Source organism: Microcaecilia unicolor, chromosome 10, assembly GCF_901765095.1.
Source record: "Microcaecilia unicolor chromosome 10, aMicUni1.1, whole genome shotgun sequence".
Taxonomy (NCBI): Eukaryota; Metazoa; Chordata; class Amphibia; order Gymnophiona; family Siphonopidae; genus Microcaecilia; species Microcaecilia unicolor.
Genome location: NC_044040.1, coordinates 201170807 through 201190465, shown reverse-complemented (window position 1 = coordinate 201190465; position 19659 = coordinate 201170807). Strand labels below are relative to the sequence as shown.

The 19659-nt window shown below is 44.7% G+C and overlaps 1 protein-coding gene across 1 annotated transcript in view; it reads right to left on the bottom strand.

The window, feature by feature from the left end:
- Positions 1-19659, bottom strand: part of NAALADL2 (N-acetylated alpha-linked acidic dipeptidase like 2) — a gene marked incomplete at its 5' end in the record, with an annotated part of 477074 nt that overhangs the window by 27048 nt on the left and 430367 nt on the right. Inside the window, 2 exons of the mRNA XM_030215679.1 lie at positions 7123-7321; positions 19262-19355. Of these exons, the coding sequence (XP_030071539.1) occupies positions 7123-7321; positions 19262-19355 (293 nt within the window). The remainder of the gene's footprint in view (positions 1-7122; positions 7322-19261; positions 19356-19659) is intronic.

Sequence of the window (19659 nt, the reverse complement as noted above, 5' to 3'; positions counted from 1 at the left end):
ACAGCGCTCCAGGGTCACAGACAGGCTTGGGGAGAGGGCTCTCTAAGGTTAGAGGGCAGGGCAAAATTCATCAAGACCCCTGAGGCAGGCCTTCGGGCCGAAACAAGGCCGTGTCGGGTCAGTTTTTTTTAACAGGGGCAAAGAAATGCCAAGGAGTGCTCAGGGGGCAAAAACTGTGGATTATGAAATGAAAAATAGCTTTTATGCAGATTATTTAATGATGGTGTTGGATCACTCGCAGGCTACTTTGGACAGAGTGTTAGAGCACTGGGGTAAATCTGCAGATTTGGCGTTACAAGATGGAATGGAGCATACATGGCAAAGAGATTTCCCACTGCAGTGGACCAGGCACACGCTGAAATATCTGGGAACACTTCCTTCAATGACGGATAGGTTGTACACCCTTAATATCAATAACCAATCAGATATACCCATAAATTTGACAGATGGAACGAAAAAGGCACAAGCTCACAGCAACCAACCTGGACCCAAACACTTATCTAACTCGCCAATCTTACATCCCTAACTCACAACTACAGGCCGACCAAAAAGTCAACCCTATTCGACTTGTTGTGATCCTATTTGACTCTCTTTGCAATTCTCCAACAATGAATCATGCAAACTGAACTGAATCTCCTAAGGCCATTGCCTAACCCATTACTTCTACAAGAGACCTCTATAAACTCTCGCTGTACCTATCGAATTGTGAACCCCATTCGACAATTGTTAACCCGACTTGACACCTTGTAACTGTCCCCATTGTTCCATGTAAGCCACATTGAACCTACCATTAGGTGGGAAAATGCGGGATACAAATGTCATTAAAAAAAATATATATATATACTAGGAAAAAAGGCCCGTTTCCGACACATATGAAATGGGCGCTAGCAAGGTTTTCCTCAGAGTGTGTATGTTTTACAGAGTGTGTATGAGAGTGAGTGTGTGATAGAGAGTGAATTTGTGAGTGTGTGTGACAGAGAGAGAGAGTGAATGTGTGAGTGTGTGTGACAGAGAATGAGACTGGGTGCGAGAGTGTGTGTGTGAGAATGAGAGTGTGTGCCAAGGGCCCCCCTCCCTCCCTCCCAGTTGCAGGGTCAGCCCTCTCCCCCTCCCTCCCAGTTTCAGGGTCACCTCCTCCCTCTTTCCCTCCCAGGTTCTGGGTCCACCCGCCCCTCCCTCCGTCCAGGGTCCGCCCCCCCTCCCTCCCTGTTTCAGGGTCGTTGCCCCACCTCTCTTCCTCCATCTCAGTTCCAGTGTCGTTGCCCCCCTCTCACCCCCCCCCCCCTCCAACCACTCTGCGTCGTTTAACTGCAAAATTAGGGAGCTGTGTAGTGTAATAAAACGCACCAGCAAGGTTGTGAAGCTAACTCTGTGGCTTCACTGAAGTGAAGGGTTCGTAAGGTTCGTCAGTCTGTCAGCATCTCTCTCGGCCGCCGCCCTCGACGTCATCACGTTTTGACGCGAGGGCAGGGCCAAGAGAGATGATAACAGACTGATGAATCTGACGAACCTTACGAACCCTTCACTTCAGTGAAGCCACGGAGTCAGCTTCAGAACGCTGGAGGTGCTTTTTATTATAGTAGAGATATGTGATGACATGGATTTGGTTTCTGAGGATCATATTTTCTTTCTAAGGAGGGCATGTTTAATAGCAAAGCAATATATTTTATTTATTTAATACATTTATACCCCACATTTTCCCACTAGTTGCAGGCTTAATGTGGCTTACACAAACCGTAGGGTAGGCTACAGTACAGAGAAAGTACAATTAAACTATGTAAAAGTAAGATGTTAGGCAAATAGGTATCTTACGAACAACAAAGATATCAAAAGATAATACAAGGTAATAGAGTCCATGAATCTTGGTGAGACCAGGAAGAAGCAGGTTATGTTGAGTCTGGAAGGTAGGCCTTCTTAAACAGAGTGGTCTTCAATAATTTTCTAAAATTTAGATGGTTCTGAGTAGATTTTAAGGATTTTGGTAAAGCATTCCATAGTTGTGTGCCCATGAAGGAGAAGTTGGAGACGTAGGTAGATTTGTATTTAAGGCCACTGCAAACTGGATAATGTAAATTTAGGTAGGATCGGGATTTAACCTAATAAATAAAAATGGAACCTCCAGGCTTAGTATTAAGGACAAATCAAATGCATGAACTGATGCACATGGAATGCCTGCCTGCATCTAAGATGGGGGAGGGGGAAGGCCACAATTTGTATGGATAGATGTTTGATACTTAGGGGTCCTTTTTCAAAGGTGCGTAAGGGCCTAAACGCATCCAGCGCACACCAAATCAGCTAACACGTGCCCCGGGTGGTAATTCTCAATTTGGCGCGCGCTGAAAACACGCAGTAGAAAATATTTTCTTCCTCGTGGTGCTTACCTGGCGGTAAATGTCAGTAGGCGCACTCTGCATGCCCTACAGCATGTGAGACCTTACTGTTAAGTCACTGAGTGGCGGAAACTTCTCGGGCCAAAAATGGACATGCGCTGGTTTTTATTTTGCCACACGTCCATTTTCCGGCCCCTTAAAAGGGCCCTTTTTCCAGGACACGGTATAAACTGGTCAGGCGCTCGCCTAAAAGACGCGCTCGCACTGCCGCGGGCCACTTTTTGCTGTGGCCTAGTAAAAGGGCCCCTTATTGCCTTGGATCTGTAAATGGTTGTGGGGGAATGGGTTAGTCAGGGTTATAACCAGAGTGTGAAAGGGAAGATACGTATGTAGGGGAACGGCAGTATAGACAACCCGTAAATGGGATACTCAGAGATTCTACTGGTGTTAAAAGAATAGAGTAGACGTTTCTTTGTCATTAACTCCAATAAAGAGATGTGAAAATAAAAAAGGGTTGTGGCTAGGAACATTCTAGGGCTGGGCAAAAAGTTATCCATTTACGTGATAATCCACCTTCGGTCTGTCCCAGTATGGCAATGCTTATGTTCTTATGTAACTTTTCCATCTACATGGCACCGCAGAAACAGCACACAATTTCAATTAGATGAGGAATTTGTTTGTGCTGATTTTCAAAAGCGTCACTTGTGCAGACAGAGGTGCTGAAAATACGTAAATGGTTCGCTTGCCTATTTTTAGTGATGAGGTTGGCCTGCTGCTGAAAATCACGCTCAAAATGTTTGATTAAGATAGAGATGAATTAAATTTTCGAAACGTGCTTTCCTGCTCATTGATTTTCCTATGCTTGAGTTCCTGCTGTACATCCAGTTACACAGTTGTCAAGGCGTGCTAGAGAAAAACAGAGGTACATGGTACTCTACGTACATTATGTGCTAATGGACCAGGGCCTAATCTTTATACTGGAATGTTGATTAAATAACCAGGGGCAACCAGGACCAATTGGAGTTCACCTTTGTCTCTCTTCACAATGACACAATACACAATCCTTACATAGAAACTGAGTATAAAGATAAGACCATAGCTTTATTAATGATCTGACAAAGGAATTTTTGCCCATTACCTTTTATTTCTTATTATGAAAATGAACTTCCTTACTTGAATACCTAACCCACTCTGTCTCCTCCACCTTAACTATGTATTTCTCTTTTCCGGAATTGGTGATCACCATTACGGAACAATTGTAAGCCACATTGAGCCTGCAAATAGGTGGGAAAATGTGGGATACAAATGCTACAAATCTCTCTATATAAAACGCACCTCCAACGTTCTATGAGGCCAAGTTTCTCAGCATTCCAAGTACTTGGTCATGGTGTAGATCACTTTTCATGAGTGCCTGCCCCGCCCTCGTGTCACAACCTGATGACGTAGAGGGCGGAGCACATACACTCAACGAAACAAAAAGCACACCCGCTCCCTCCCATACCACACACGATGACGTCACACGCAACGCGAACACAAAAGACAACCGAGAAAGAGAGTGAGGGACAGAGCCGGCCACACTGACCATCACAGGAAGGGAGAGACACAACCAAAACGTAAGAGGGAGGCAGGCAGGCAGGCAAGCAAGCAGGCAGGCAGACTGAACGTCGGAGGGAGGGAGGGAGCGAACGAATGAACCAGCCAGCCACCCAGCCACAACGTGAGACAGAGGGAGCCAGCCAGCCACCCAGCTTCATCATGGCAGTGAGAGGGAGGGAGCCAGCTACAACAACACAGTGGGATGGAGGGAGCCAGCTTCAAAAACACAGAGGGAGGGAGAGAGCTAACTTCAACAACACACTGGAAGGGAGGGCGACGAGTCACGACCCTAAAAGTCGGAGGGAGGGGGACACAGGACCCTGAAGCAGGGAAAGGGAGGGAGAGGGCAGAAAAAAGAAAAGGGGAAAGGGGAAAGGACAAGGGAAAGAATACCGGGGGGAGAAGGAAAGAGGGCGGGAGACGGAGGGGGGCACCTGCCACACACACTCCTTCTAACACACACAGACACTCCCTCTAACACACACACACACACTCTCTCATTCTCACACACACAGCCTCACTCTATGGCAAACAAACACACACAATCGCACATTCACTCTATCTCTCTCTCTCTCACACACACTCACTCACACACACACGAAGAAAACCTTGCTAGCGCCCGTTTCATTGGTCTCGGAAACGGGCCATTTTTACTAGTAAATAAATAAATTTAGCCTTGCTATCCAAGCTCTCCTATCTATATAGTTATATACATATAAATCCAGGCCTCCCCCTCCCATGCTTCAGTAGAGAGGTAGAAATAGGTTTGGAGTGAAGATAGGGGTATATGCAGGATAATAACTTCCAGAGTCATCAGCTTATGTCATTCAAGCAAAACTGCAGTTCTCTCTCACAGCCAGTTTTTTTGGCTGGGTGCTTTTGGGCAAGCTGCCTCTTTCAGCTAAGGCTAGGGTTGTGGGTCTGTCGTTATACCATGGCCAAGCTAGTCCAGATGGCAGACAGGCTGCACACATGCCAGAGAAATCCCCCGTTAAGAATTAAAAGACCCTCTCTCACAACTAAACCTCAAAGCTGGAGAATCTCATCATGGTGACTGGGTAGCACATGACCGAACTCCTGACGATCCTAGATGGAAACTTTATAATCCAACAGCCCACCCCCCCAAGACCCTCTTTGAATTCTTTGTCCTAAATATTGCCTAGTAGCAACCATGAGGCCTGTTCAAATCTGTATAAACAATGAGCACCTAAGAGGGGTTGAAGTGATGGCTTCCATTGTACTACAAGGACTTGCTCACTTGCCTGCTAGCCTTAGCTTGGCCCCATGTCCACTGATAGACTGGTACCAAAAGTGACAAGGAACACTGTACACCACAAAATGTGGGTTCTGGTAACGTGGAACTGCCAGAGAATGTGGTAAAGGCAGTTAGCTTAGCGGGGTTTTAAAAAAGGTTTGGCACGCTTCCTAAAGGAAACGTCCATAGACCATAATTAAAATGGGAAAAATCCACTGCTTATTTCTGGATAAGCAGCATAAAATGTATTGAGCTTTTTTGGGATCTTGCCGGGTATTTGTGACCTGGATTGGCCACTGTTGGAAACAGGATGCTGGGCTTGATGGACCTTTGGTCTGTCCCAGTGTGGTAATACTTATACAGAAGATGACAGTACTCAAAGCATTGATCCTGAAGCAAAGGAACTACAGGCCCAATATTAAAAAAGATTTAGTCGACCGCTAGCCAGCTAAATCGCTTAGTCAGGGCTAGCTGCTAATATTCAATGGCTAATATTCAACTGGATATTCAAAGCCAAAAGCCTACACAGGTCCCAGCTTTGAGTATCTGGGAATAACGTTCACCGCCGATTGCTGAATATTGACCCCTACAATATTCAGTATTGTAGGGATGAGTCAGTGTCAGCTCCACATATAAGCCTGTTCTTTTCAAAGAAAATTAGGTTGATCATTCACTGTTTGTTGCATTGGTTCTTCAGCATTTATGACATATAAGCTACGCATACTAACAAAATTTTACATAAGATAATAACAATGTTCCAAATATGAGCAGTGATACTACCCAAAACTAGCAAATCCCACATTTCAGCCTATTTCTTAAAGGCCACATTACTCCAACCACCATCACCAGGTGCAAGTGGCAACAATAGCATTGGCAGACATTTTTAAAAGGGGGTGCGCCTCACCGGGGTCCCCTCTGACCCTCCCCCCCAGTAACTTAAAATCATCTGCTCCGCTCCAGTCTTTGCAGCGGCACTCATAGGCTGCCCGTGGCCTTCACCGGGGCTTTTTCTGTGAACTGTCCCGCCCTTCACAAACAGGAAGTCATGTCAGAAGGGATGAGATGGTTCATAGAGAAAGTCCCGGTGCAGGCCGCATGCATCCTGTGAGTGCCAGTGCCGCTGCCTGGGCGAAAACTGGAAGGAGATGATTTGAAGGCACGGGGAGGGGGGGGGGGGGGCTAACACACACCCCCGGAATAAATATGCTACTGAGTGGCAAGAGAGGCAGCATCTGTACTGGTAACTGCTCATCTGAACTCATCCAGGGATGACAACAGTATGAGGATCAAGCCCACTAAAGAAGCCCATGAGAGACTGTAATGAACATGGAGTCTTTCTGCAGCTGAATAATGGGAGGGAGTCCTTACCTGGAATTGTATACCCAGCACTAGCTGTGTCTCTTCTTAGATCTGAGCTGATTACATACAGTAGTGACACTTGATGCGCTACTTCCTGCCTCTCCCTGGATCTGGTCTGGCCATAATGGTGGCACTTCCTTCTGGGACTCAACAGTTGACCCAATCAACTCATCGTGGCAGTCAAGATGGGCGAAAGGAGGAAATGTCCAGACAACTTTCCCTGGCCCCCTTCCCTTATCCTCTCTCAACATCCCATTTCAATTTATATGCCAGTGCATCCCTGTGGCTAATCACAGCCTCTATGTCGACCGGATTGACCAGCCATTGGGAGGACACATGCAGCAAAGGCAGGAGCGGAATAGATGTTGGGTTTAACAGTTCACTAGAACTCAGAGGTAGCTTTTCCTAATGCATAGCCCAGACATTGTCCTCCTTCAAGCGTGCCTGGTGAAGCAAGTCAACCAATGAATGAACAACTCAGGTTTTCTTTTTGTAGAAAAGGGGATAATTATTGCGGACGTGTTGCGCTATATCAACTCTTTGGAATTCTGACAGGAATTTTGATCATATTTAAAGATGTACCTGTAAAATCCCAGAGGTGCTTCTTTTACCAAAAAATTTTTCTCCAGATGTTGTAGCACATCATTCAGCATTCTAACCCGGATGGGGTCTCTCTCCTTGGGATTATTAGCTGGTCGCATCTCATCTGATTGGAATAATTGTGCACTGTCTCGTAGACATTTGGCCATTTCCAACATGTGATTATTGGCTAGACTGTCCCCTAAATAGAAAATAAAGATCTGAGATCATTCTACTAGTGCACCGAGCTCATAGGACTGGAAAACTAACATGTTATATATGAAAAAATATCCAAAGGATCTCATTATCGGAAATTTCATTTCTGTCCAATTTCTCTAATTATTATTACATACACACAAAAAAAGGAGGTAAAAACCCTCACGATACCGTGAGATATGAAACAAAAAAAGTGAGGAAAAACCAAGTGAGGATACCAAAAAACACTTTATTGTATTAAAAAACGACCCGACACGGCCGTGTTTCGGCGTTTTTTTAATACAATAAAGTGTTTTTTGGTATCCTCACTTGGTTTTTCCTCACTTTTTTTGTTTCATATCTAATTATTATTATCCATTGAAATACTGACAAATTTTGTTTTTACAAGCAAATAAAACAAATGTTTAACCAATTGACTGCATTTAGGGGCCTTTTAACTAAGCTCCAGGAAAAAGCGGCCTTAGCACGGCTTTGCATAGGTTTCTCCTGCGTGATAAAGGTCATTTTTACTGCAGCCTTAAAAATGGTCTCTGTTTTTTGTATTAAAAAAATTATTACATCTGTACTTACCACCACCCATTTTGTAAGTGGTAAAGGCTCACGCGCTATTCCTGTGCTAACCAGTTAGCATGAGGAAATGTAGCTACGCTAATTAGCACAGGAATGCCCGTTTCTCCTCTCTCAGACATGCCCTCCTGAGTGCATCCCTTCCAAAGGAGGCACAGGGTGGCTAATGAGGGACCACAGTAAGCTTACAACTGCCAAATGAGGTAGGAAGATATTCCAATAGGAAGCCTGAACATAATGGGCTATTCCATAGCATATAAATCCAGGCCTCTCCCTCCCCGCTACTTTGTTAAAGAGATAGAAATGAGTGAACAGCTAATGTGGGGGGTAAGTGAAGGATAATAACTTCCAGAGGGCACCTACGTAAGTGACACCTATTCATAAGCACATAAGCACCGCCATACTGGGAAAAGACCAAGGGTCCATTAAGCCCAGCATCCTGTCTCCGACAGCGGCCAATCCAGGCTTCATGAACCCGGCACCCCCCCCCCCCCCCCAAAAAAAAATATTTTTTTCCCTTCCCCCCCTTTTCCTATATAATAATTCTCACCTCCAACATTCTGAGGCTGCTTGGAACAATTGTTTTCTGCTGGAGGTGGTGTCCTTAATGTAGTAGATAAGAGTGACGTCACACAACCCATACCAGATTGGCCAATAGAAGGGAGAGGGGCGGAGCCACGATACAGGGAGCAGCAAATCAGCACAACACTGGGAATGCACAGCAGCAGCACTGTTGCCAGATGGGCGGTTTTCCCGCCCAATTGGGCGGCTTTCCGCGTCCCGCTGCGGGAAATTTTTGCCCGCTGCGGGTCGCGTTTTTTTGGGCGGCTTTCTTTTTCGTTGGGCGGGGTTTTTTTCCTTGCCGGCTGCGGTTTTTCACCCCTCGGGGGGCATGGTTAATGACGTTGGGAGCGGAGCTGTTGACGTCAGGGGCGGAGCTGATGACGACGGGGGCGGGGTTGGTGACGGCGGGGGCGGGGTATGCAGTTTTTGGGCGGGTTTAGAGGCTGGTTTGGGTAGGAAAAATTATTTAAATCTGGCAACCCTGAGCAGCAGGAACAGAAGCCTCTCTCACACATACTCTCTCTCAAACATACACACAGAGGAAAACCTTGCTAGCGCCCGTTTCCTTCCAAACAGAAACGGGCCTTTTTTTACTAGTTTTTTTACAATGTTCAATGGACTTTTCCTTCAGGAATCTGTCCAAACCCCCCTTAAACTCCGTAAGGCCAGCCGCTGCCACCACATTCTCCGGCAACGAGTTCCAGAGTCCAACTACACGCTGAGTAAAGAAAAACTTTCTCCTGTTTGTTTTAAATCTACCATATTCTAGCTTCATCTTGTGTCCCTTGGTTCTGTTGTTGTTTGAAAGTGTAAACAAATGCTTCACATCTGTCTGCTCTACTCCGCTCATTATCTTGTAGACTTCTATCATATCACCCCCTCAGCCGCTTATTAAAGGAAAGTAAGGTGCCTACTTTCCTTTGTAAAATATTAGCATAACTCAGTATAGACGTGCCTCTATTGGTTCGGCATGAGCACTTAAAGCAGCCATTTCCTGCCGGATTCTATATATCGTGCCTAGCGTTCCACGCCTATATCTAAGCGTATTCCATAGCAATGCGTGTAACTTAACTGGCTTAATAAGCCAATCAGCGTTATTAACAGCACTTAACAAGCAATAATAAGCACCAATTGGCAATAATTAGAATTTACGAACATAACTCGCTAAGCGTATGCTGTAACTCACTGCGCCATAAAGGGGGGTGGTTATGGGCGGGGAAATAGGCTTTTCGTGGGTGTTATATAATATGGCCCAGTTTGCGTAAATCTACATGTGGGTATTTACACCATGTTTTCCCAAATTGTGCGTAGTTCTAGGCACTGGGATATCAACTAAATGTATTCTACATACTGTGCCTAAATCTTACAGAATACGCTTAGGTGAACATGATTTCCACATGGATTTTCCAGGTGCCATATATAGAAGCGCCCCCTTCATGCCTAAATGCTGGAATATGCATGTAATTTATAGCATTGTGTGTTATGTTGAATACTTAATCCAAAAATTGTAATATTATAGTATTGGGGGGATTTTTGTAATATCCCTAGTGCTATTTACTAGATTCGTAATTTGTGACTTCGCTTTGGACCTTCTCCCAGTACCATAACATTACGCACATAAGTACATAAGTATTGCCATACTGGGAAAGACCAAAGGTCCATCAAGCCCAGCATCCTGTTTCCAACAGTGGCCAATCCAGGTCACAAATACCTGGCAAGATCCCCAAAAAGTACAAAACATTTTATACTGTTTATCCCAGAAATAGTGGATTTTCCCCAAGTCCATTTAATAGCGGTCTATGGACTTTTCCTTTAGGAAGCCGTCCAAACCTTTTTTTAAACTCCGCTAAGCTAACCGCCCCTACCACAATCTCTGGCAACGAATTCCAGAGCCCAATTAGACGTTGAGTGAAGAAATTTTTTCTCTGATTCGTTTTGAATTTACTACATTGTAGCTTCACATGAGGGTCCCTGTTTACTAAGCCGCATTATATGCATGTTAGCATCTTTAATGCACATTAACTGTGTATGCAACTACAATATCCCTATAGGTACCTACACTGTTAGCGTGTGCGCTAATTGTAGGCATGTTAAAAACACTAACGCGTCTCAGTAAACAGGGCCCTTAGGGTAGGATTCTATAAATGGAACTCAAAATTAGGCACCGGAACAAATGGGAAATGGGAATTGGGCAAGAATGGGATGGGCAAAATAGGTCATTGAGGGCATGTGAGAAGAGGGCAGGATGCTGTCACGATTGCAAGATCGAGGTGGTTCCTGTCACAACCACGGTTCACAAAGATAGCGGACTCAGTCAGGCTCACTTTCTTTTAACGGTGGGCTGATGCTTAGTCAAATTAACCCTCCTGCCCAATCCCTTTTCAAGTACATCCCTACTTCCCTCCTCCAAATTCTTTTCAAGTTCCCCCCATGTCCCCCACCCTGATCCCCTTTCAATACTCTGCGATAACCTCCTTCCCCTATCCATAGGAGCCAACTATGTGGGTACTGTAGGTGCTTGAGCACCCCTAATTTTGTGCAAACTCTTTCACTGTGTCTGTGGAGGGATAATGTTTGGTGGGTTTAGCACCCTTAGGGGTCCTTTTACAAAGGCGTGCTGAAAAATGGCTTGTGGTAGTGTAGGTGAGGATTTTGGGCACGCAATGATCCATTTTTTAGCTCGCCTGTAAAAAAAGGCCTCTTTTTCCCCCCCGAAAATGGACGTGTGGCAAAATCAAAATTGCCGCAAATCCATTTTGGGTCCGAGACCTTACCGCCAGCCATAGACCTAGCGGTAAAGAATCTGGGCGGTAATGACCTGTGCGCGTCAGTTATGCACGCCAGAAAATAAAAATTATTTTTCAGACATGTGTAGCGGATGCGCGTCAAAACTGAAATTACTGCAAGGGCCATGCAGTAACCGGGCGGTAAGTCCAATTTGGCACACATTCAGTGCGCGTAGGCACCTACGTGGCTTAGCAAAAGGGGCCCTAAATTATTTTGAAAAGTTGGCTCATATGCCACAATCCTACTTTCAAAATTTCCCTCTTGATTCTTTACTCTCCCATGACTGCTGACTTTTGGGTATTCTTGAATGAAAATGGCAGCTTGAGTCCCTCTAATGGTAGTGTTATGGTACTACATAAGAGATTCAGGCTGTCAAATATGGGGTTTGGAAGTGTATAGGGGTGAGGCGATCAGAGTTTAAGAGGAGATTGGATGATGGAGGCATTGGGAAGTAGAGGGGGTATTTTTAAGTAAACACTAGTTCTTTTAAATTAGTATTCAGGAGCATGTCAGTGGTCTGATGCTCTCAACAAGGATTGGTAACTGGAGTTCTAGAGCTGTTATCTGTCCATAAGTAATGTACCTTGTGAGGTCAAATGCAAGCTGCCTTATTCATTTTGCATAATAATGAGCTGCTTTGCATGCATTTACATGCTTCACAGCTCATCATTATTTAACATGTTGAGGTAAAACAATCTTAAATTAAGCTCTTCTGTTGGCAAATAAGATTCATTATTACCAATTAAAATGTCTTAATTGGCAAATAATTTGAACTATTGTCTTTGCTTAGTACATAGACTCCTTAATTTTTTCCAATATCCAACTTGGATTTGATAGTTTCAAAAATAAAACTGTGGCATAAATTACTGAATATTAATCTAAAAAAACCTAATTATTGTTTAAGCAGAGTTATATTAAAATAACTTGTAGCATAACAGTACAGAAAACATCAGGCGTTTTGTTGTATTTATCTGGGAAAACAGCCTAATATTAGCTTGTGTTCCTACTGTGTTTCCAGACATCTGTTGAGTGAGTCATAATGAATCATCTCAGCTAGTCGCTGGACAACAAAACACTAAAGGAGCGGAAACTGATCCATGGTTAAAAACACCAGATATTCAGCCTGGAATCTAGATAGCAGCTAGCGCTGAACAAGGAGGTTTGATGAACAGGAGACAGCGTGACATCACAAGGCTGAAGCTGGTATCCGCCCACTCCACCCAAGGAGGTTTTAATTCTCCCCAAAGCAGTTGTCACCATCTTGGTACACCTGGAACAATGTAATTGACAGGGCAACAAGCTCCTCCCTTCTGGCTTCAGCCCAGATAATAGGCCAAGATAGGCTCATGCCGATGCTGTCTCCTGTTCATCAAACCTCCTTGGCGCTGAATATCCAGTTTTAGCGCCCTCTGGTGGTATCTGTTTGCTGTTCTAACTTTATCCAGTTAGTGTTGTAAATGTTACCATCATTGGATAATCTTTGGCTCCGCCCAAGCTCCACCTATGGACTGCCCACTGCCAGCACTGTTTGGATAGTAACTGAGGCAGCCCGAGGGCATATTCAGCGGCACTAACTGGTTAATAACCAATGGGCCCTTTTACAAAGATGCGGTAAGCATTAATGCATGCTTATTGCAGGAAAGAAAAAGACTTACCGCATGGCATGCTGAGGTGTCCTGCAGTAATTTGAGGATGCATGTGCTGGGGACTGGTCTGGGGGTGGAGAGAAGACATTTCTGTGCTAATCGGTTAGTGTGTGGGCATTGCCGCAGGCTAATTGATTAGTGGTGGTAGGGGCTCACGCACTAATGGCCAAGGGCTAATGGGAAAATTAACGCGTAGCCATCAATACAAAAAATAGGAAAATCTCCCATCTTACCTAGGTGGTAGTAATGGCTTTCATGAGTGGGAATGACTGGCGTAAGGGTTATTTTTTTAAAAGGTTCCCAAGTGCCTTTGAATGTTAGCCCTAAAGGGTACAGAAAATGGTCCTGAGTGTTACTGAACATTCTAGAGATAAAGAGGTTGCTGTCATAGGGCACAAACCATTTTGTGGGCTTGCGGTCATTTTTAGTAAGATTGAGAGGGGAATTTTATAAGGGGACTCTTAAATAATGTTAGAAAAATGCACCTTAAATCACTTCCCGCTAGGTGGCGCTGGGGAGTGCCACTGAATATCCCTACAGACCACCCAACTAAAAAGTGGGCAGGTCAGGGGTGGCACTGGGGAGGAGCCCGAGGTTATGCGGCAATATTCAGTGCCGGCACCCTCATAGCTAAGCAGCTTCATTTAGGACAGCTCAAAGCTGTCTTAAACTAGGACACTTAGCAATGCGAGTGACAGCATTGAATATTGGGCCGGCACCTTCATAACTATTTTTAAAAAATAAACCCTCCTGAACCATCTCCCAGCCTCCCTCCTATCCCCCCACCATGTTCCTAAGTTCCCCCAACTGCACCCCCACCCGAGATCTAGGTAGGCTACCCCTGGCCTACCTGCATCTGTGGTGGTCCAGCAGGGGTGTTTGGAAGCATGAGCGCAGCCACCTCGCTCCAGCCCCCTTGCGGCTGCCTTTCAAAATGGCTGGCGCAACCTTTCGCAGCAGCTCGCGAAAGTGACTCTAGCTACATTTTGAGCTGACCTAATTTTGTCCGCACTTTGTTGATAAGATTACCAATCATACACTCCAGCAAAGACTCCTGAGGCAGGCGCTTGGCGCCAAAACATTGTTCCGTGTCGAATCTCTTAGGTGCATTTGACAGAATAAACCCTGTGCGTGAATAATATTAGACTCCCTTGTGTTTTTGGATGTGCTATCCTTTTATCCTACTCTTCTAGGTTGTTCTTGCAATGTTCATAGGAATTTGTGTTCCTCCATGATTGTGGTAGACTTCCCTCACCTACATTTATTTTTGTTACATTTGTACCCCACGCTTTCCCACTCATGGCAGGCTCAATGAGGCTTACATGGGGCAATGGAGGGTTAAGTGACTTGCCCATAGTCACAATGAGCTGCCTGTGCCTAAAGTGGGAATCAAACTCAGTTCCTCAGTTCCCCAGGACCAAAGTCCACCACCTTAACCACTAGGCCACTCCTCTGAGGGTAATGAAGGAAGAGAGAAGTTCTGGTGGCTTCGCTGGCTGACCTTTTGAACCTTTCTCTAGAGTCAGGAGTGGTCCCAGAGTACTGGAGAAGAGCTGATGTGGTCCCTTCTCCACAAAAGCGGAAGTAAGGAAGAGGTTGAGAACTACAGGCTGGTAAATCTGACTTCTGTGGTAAGTACATTCATGGAAACACTGAAAACAGGGAATAGCAAAGTTTTTGGAATCCAATAGATTCCAGGACCCGAGGCAACTTGGTTTCTACAGAGGCAGGCCTTGTCAGACAAATCTAAGTATGACTTGGTGACCAGAGAGTTGGATCGAGGGACAGCACTTGATATTGTGTATTTAGATTTTAGCAAAGACTTTGACATGGTTCTGCATAGACGATACATAAATAAACTGAGTGCATAGGCGCCCGGTATAACAGGCTTGGAGAGGCTAAGCCTCCCCCCTGCTGCAGCAGGATGGATCAGCTGTGGAGTCCAGCTGCTCTGAGGGGTTTAAATTGTTGATTTACTTCCATCCTCACAGCAGGAGCTGCAGTGAAAGCCCTCTAGTCTTGTGTAACCAGTTTTAGAAATTGGTTTAATTTGTTTACCTTTCTGCTGGGAGAGCAGGGGGTGGGGGGGTTGGCTGGAGGTGTCCTGGGTTGCCAGGGAGATATTTAACGAGGATGACTTCCTGACCTGCACTGAGGACAGATAGCAGCAGAATCGGATACTGGGCCAGCATGATCAGAAAAAGTCACCAGACAACAAAGGTAGAAAAGATCATTTTATTTTCATTATAGTGTTTGGAATATGTCCAATTTGAGAATCAGGTGCTCAACATTAAAAGTTTATATTTATTTACTTATAGCATTTTATCCCACATTAAACATGAATTAGGGTGTTTTGTGGCTCTACATGAGAATTGTGATGATATGATCCATTGTTTCATATTGTTGACGGTCTGCATTTTCCGTATGGGTGGTATATTGGTGTATTAGGTTCTGCCCAGTGTAATATTTATGGTACAGTAAGGTTCTGAGTGTGTTTTTGCACAAAGTTGTGCATAGTGTTTTGCAGTTGAGCGATTGTGCTTAGAATATGCTTTGAGCAACCACTTTATTCTTTCAGATATGATACATATCTAATATCTAAATTTAATAAAAGGTATTAATTGTGACTTTTATTTTTATTTATTTTTTTTTCTGTGTGTTATCAGACAATTATGGATTTAAGCTCCACCCCTGGCCCCACCCCCAACCCCACCCCCTTTAGCCTCCCCAAACAGTTGGGCCACCGACCGCCTATGACTGAGTGCCTCCAGTAAGAGCCCTAAAGTGACTGACTGGGTTAGGAATTGGTTGATTGGAAGGCAACAGAGGGCAGTGGTAAATGAAGCTCACTCTGAGGAAAAGGAAGTTACCAGAGGTGTGCCACAAGGGTTCATGTACCGGTTCTTTTTAACAGTTTTGTAAGTGATATCGCTTAAGGGATGCCTGGTAAGATTTGCTTCTTTGCTGGTGATATCAAAATCTACAATAAGGTAGACACCCCTGACGGTGTAGATAACATGAGGAAGGACCTAGCGAAGCACGAAGAATGGTCCAGAATTTGGCAGCTAAGATAAAACCAGAGGGAACAGTACAGTTTAGGGGTCGAAGAACTTTTGCGCACAAAAGAGGAGTGGTACTTGGGTGTGATCATATGTGATGATCTTAAGGTGGCCAAACAGGTAGAAAAGGCAACAGCGAAAGCTAGAAGGATGCTTGGGTGCATAGGGAGAGCAACGGCCAGTAGGAAAATGATGCCTCTGTATAAGACTCTGGTGAGACCTCATTTAGAATATTGTGTACAGTTCTGGAGACCGCACCTTCTAAAAAATATAAACAGGATGGAGTTGGTCCAGAGGGCGGCTACTAAAATGGTTAGTAGTCTTCATCGTAAAGCGTACGGGGATAGACATAAAGATCTCAATATGTATACTTTGGAAGAAAGGTGGGAGAGGGGAGACATTTAAATGCCAGGAATAACATGAATAGAATGTTTGTACGTTTGGGGAGCTCGCCGGGTGCCTTTGGCCTGGATTGGCCGCTGTCGGGGACAGGATGCTGGGCTCGATGGACCCTTGGTCTTTTCCCAGTGTGGCTTTACTTATGTACCTATGCAGCATAAATGCACAGGAGTCTCTTTAAATTGAAAGAAAGCTCTGGAACAATGGGGCACAGGATGAAGGTGAAAGGGGACAAACTCAGAAGTAAGCTGAGGAATTACTTCACAGAAAGGGTGGTGAATTTGTGGAATGGCCTCCCAGTGACGGAGATCAAAATAGTATCTGAATTCAAGAGAGCTTGGGACAAGTAATGTAGATGGCAAGGAAGGACAGACTGGATAGGCCATATGGTCTTTATCTGCCTTCATTGTCTATGTAATAGAAAAAGGCAAATATCAAATAAATAAATAAATAAAAAGACACAATAAATCATCTACCTAAAACATACACTCTAAAAGATATAATCATCATCATAAAAAAAAAAATTCCCCCTCTCCCATTTCTCCCGCTCTGTTCTAGCTCCTAATTAAACCCTACAAGTGGTCTGCAACAAATCTCCAGACAACTTCTGGCAAACTTCTTTGATTTTCTGGCACTTGCCTGCAAGTTCATCGATCAAAGGAGCTGACTCTGACACAACCCTTAGGCAAGCGCAAGATAATCATTTTATCAGATTGATATATCCGGAAGGGATGCTGTACATCAACCACTGCCTTTGTTTGAAGTCCTTCGTCCTTCCACTGTACTTCTAGCAGGATTTAAGAAAAAGTAAGATCTGTAGAAAAATGATTGAAACCTCCACCAAAAACAGTTAGTACCCCTGCTGTTCTCTTATAATAAATTGCTGATGGCGATAAATTGATTTATCTTTAAATTTTGTGTTTTTCCATTTTTCTACAGATCTCTTTTGCTTTGTTTGAGTGCTTGTCATTGATCCAAGCTCGTTTTGACATTCAGTCTTTTATTTTACTTATTATTACCCAGTAGAATCTCAGCAGTGTGGGCTAAAGGGAAATGGGACTTCATATACCACCTTTTGTACCTGGGGCAATAGAGGGTTAAGTGACTTATCCAGAGTCACAAGGAGCTGCAGTGGGAATTGAACTCAGTTCCCCAGGATCAAAGTCTGCTGCACTAACCACTAGGCTACTCCTCCACTCATTCCACCAATAAGAGCCAACCTCATCAGTGATGTAACAATGGCTTGATTTCTCGATAGTTGGCTCACTTCTGATATTGTGATGTCATAAGGGAAAGGGGGAAAGGGAAATGGGACTTGATATACCACCTTTCTGAGGTTTTTGCAACTACATTTAAAGCGGTTTACATATATTCAGGTACTTATTTTGTACCAGGGGCAATGGAGGGTTAAGTGACTTGCCCAGAGTCACAAGGAGCTGCAGTGGAAATTGAACTCAGTTCTCCAGGATCAAAGTCTGCTGCACTAACCACTAGGCTACTAAGAAGATTAAGATTTAATAATAATAATAAGATTTAGCATTTCAAAGATGGTGACAGCAAAGCAGTAATGAGTCCCTTTTACTAAACTGCGGTAAGAGGGGTCCTGTGCTAGCGGGTGCATACGTTTTTGCTGCGTGCAGAGTCCCCTTTTACTGCAGCGAGTAAAAAGGTGGAAAAAAGGAATGTAAGTACAGCAGGGGCGTAGCCAGACACTCAATTTTGGGTGGGCCTGGGCCCAAGATGGGTGGGCAGAACTCCGTCTTGTCCCACAAGTGATTTGGAGGCATATTTTCAAAGCACTTTGGGAGGCTAAGTTCCATAGGTTTCTATGGAACTTTGGGAGGCTAAGTGCTTTGAAAATGAGCCTGTTGGTCTCTCCCTCTCTCGCCTGCATGCCATATGGTTTCTCAAACATCCCCCCTCCCTCGCATAAATAGCAGATTTTCACCGGCAGCGAGCAGCAACTAATACACACTGCTCATGTTGGCCCCACAGTCTTCCCTCTGATGCAACTTCCTGTTTCCGCATAGGCGGGAATACATCAGAGGGAAGACTGTGGGGCTGGTGCGAGCAGTATGTATCAGTCACTGCTCGCTGCAGATAAAGATCTGCTATTTACAAGGTATGCAGGAGAGACAGTTGTTGGGAGTTTTCGACTGGTGGGGCTTGGGGATCTCTGCCAGCCACATCATAGGTGTGCTGCTACTGGGTGGGCCTGGGCCCACCCAAGCCCACCCTTGGCTATGCCACTGCCGTGCGATAAGTTCTCACTTGCCATGCGGCCATTTCAGGGGCAGCACTGATTTTCACCCATTAAGGTGGCAGTAAAGGCTCCCTCGCTAACCCAGCGGTATAACCTGGCAGCGCGTGGCACTGCCCGATTGCCATCGAGTAATCCCTGCACTAGAAAATCAGACCTGATTATCTGTAGCACTGGAAACGGCGCACACTGGGGGGGGGGGGGGGGGGTGGAATTACCGGCAGTACCCGCATCGAGCTGGCAGTATTTCCGGGTTGCTGCAAGTTTGCCGTGGCAGAATGGTGATTTCATGCAAATTTTGCTACGGATTCAAATAAGCCCCATAACCAAATTTTATGGGACATAAACTGACATTCACTGTATACAGTAAGTGCTTTTAAATATTGGACTTGGGTGTAAGTTCACTGTGGCAAAATACAAAATTGGAGGACAGAGACAAAGAGAAGATGGGATTTGATATACTGCCTTTCTGTGGTTACAATCAAAGTGGCTTATATATTATATACAGGTATTTATTTTGTACCTGGGGCAGTGGAGGGTTAATTGATTTGCCCGGAGACACAAGGAGCTGCAGTGGGACTTGAACCAGGCATTCAAAATAGCTTTACATTTGACAAACTTTACCAAACTTCTATCAAATTTACCTTGAAGATTGGTCTGAACTTCCAGTCCTACATCCAGGGCATTAAAGGGCAGAACAGGCTCATTTGCAATCTTCACAACTACCTCACCAGTCAGCTAGAAATAAAAGCATAGTTGATTTAATTTATTAAATACTTAACTGTGTTACTTGCAATATACATATCTTCACTTGGAAACTGTAGCTATATATTAGTAAATAGGAGGAAAAACCTCTAGAAGCTCCTTTCCCCACTAACCAAGTGGATGAAAGGGCTAGGGCTTCTTCATCATCGGAAAAAACCGCCAATTTTTCCATTTTCAATTTTGAAAAGTTTGTTCGTGAATAGACCCCGCCCATGGTAATGTTCCATTGATGGGGATTTGACAGCGTGTGACGTCAAGAGAATGTTCTTATACCGCC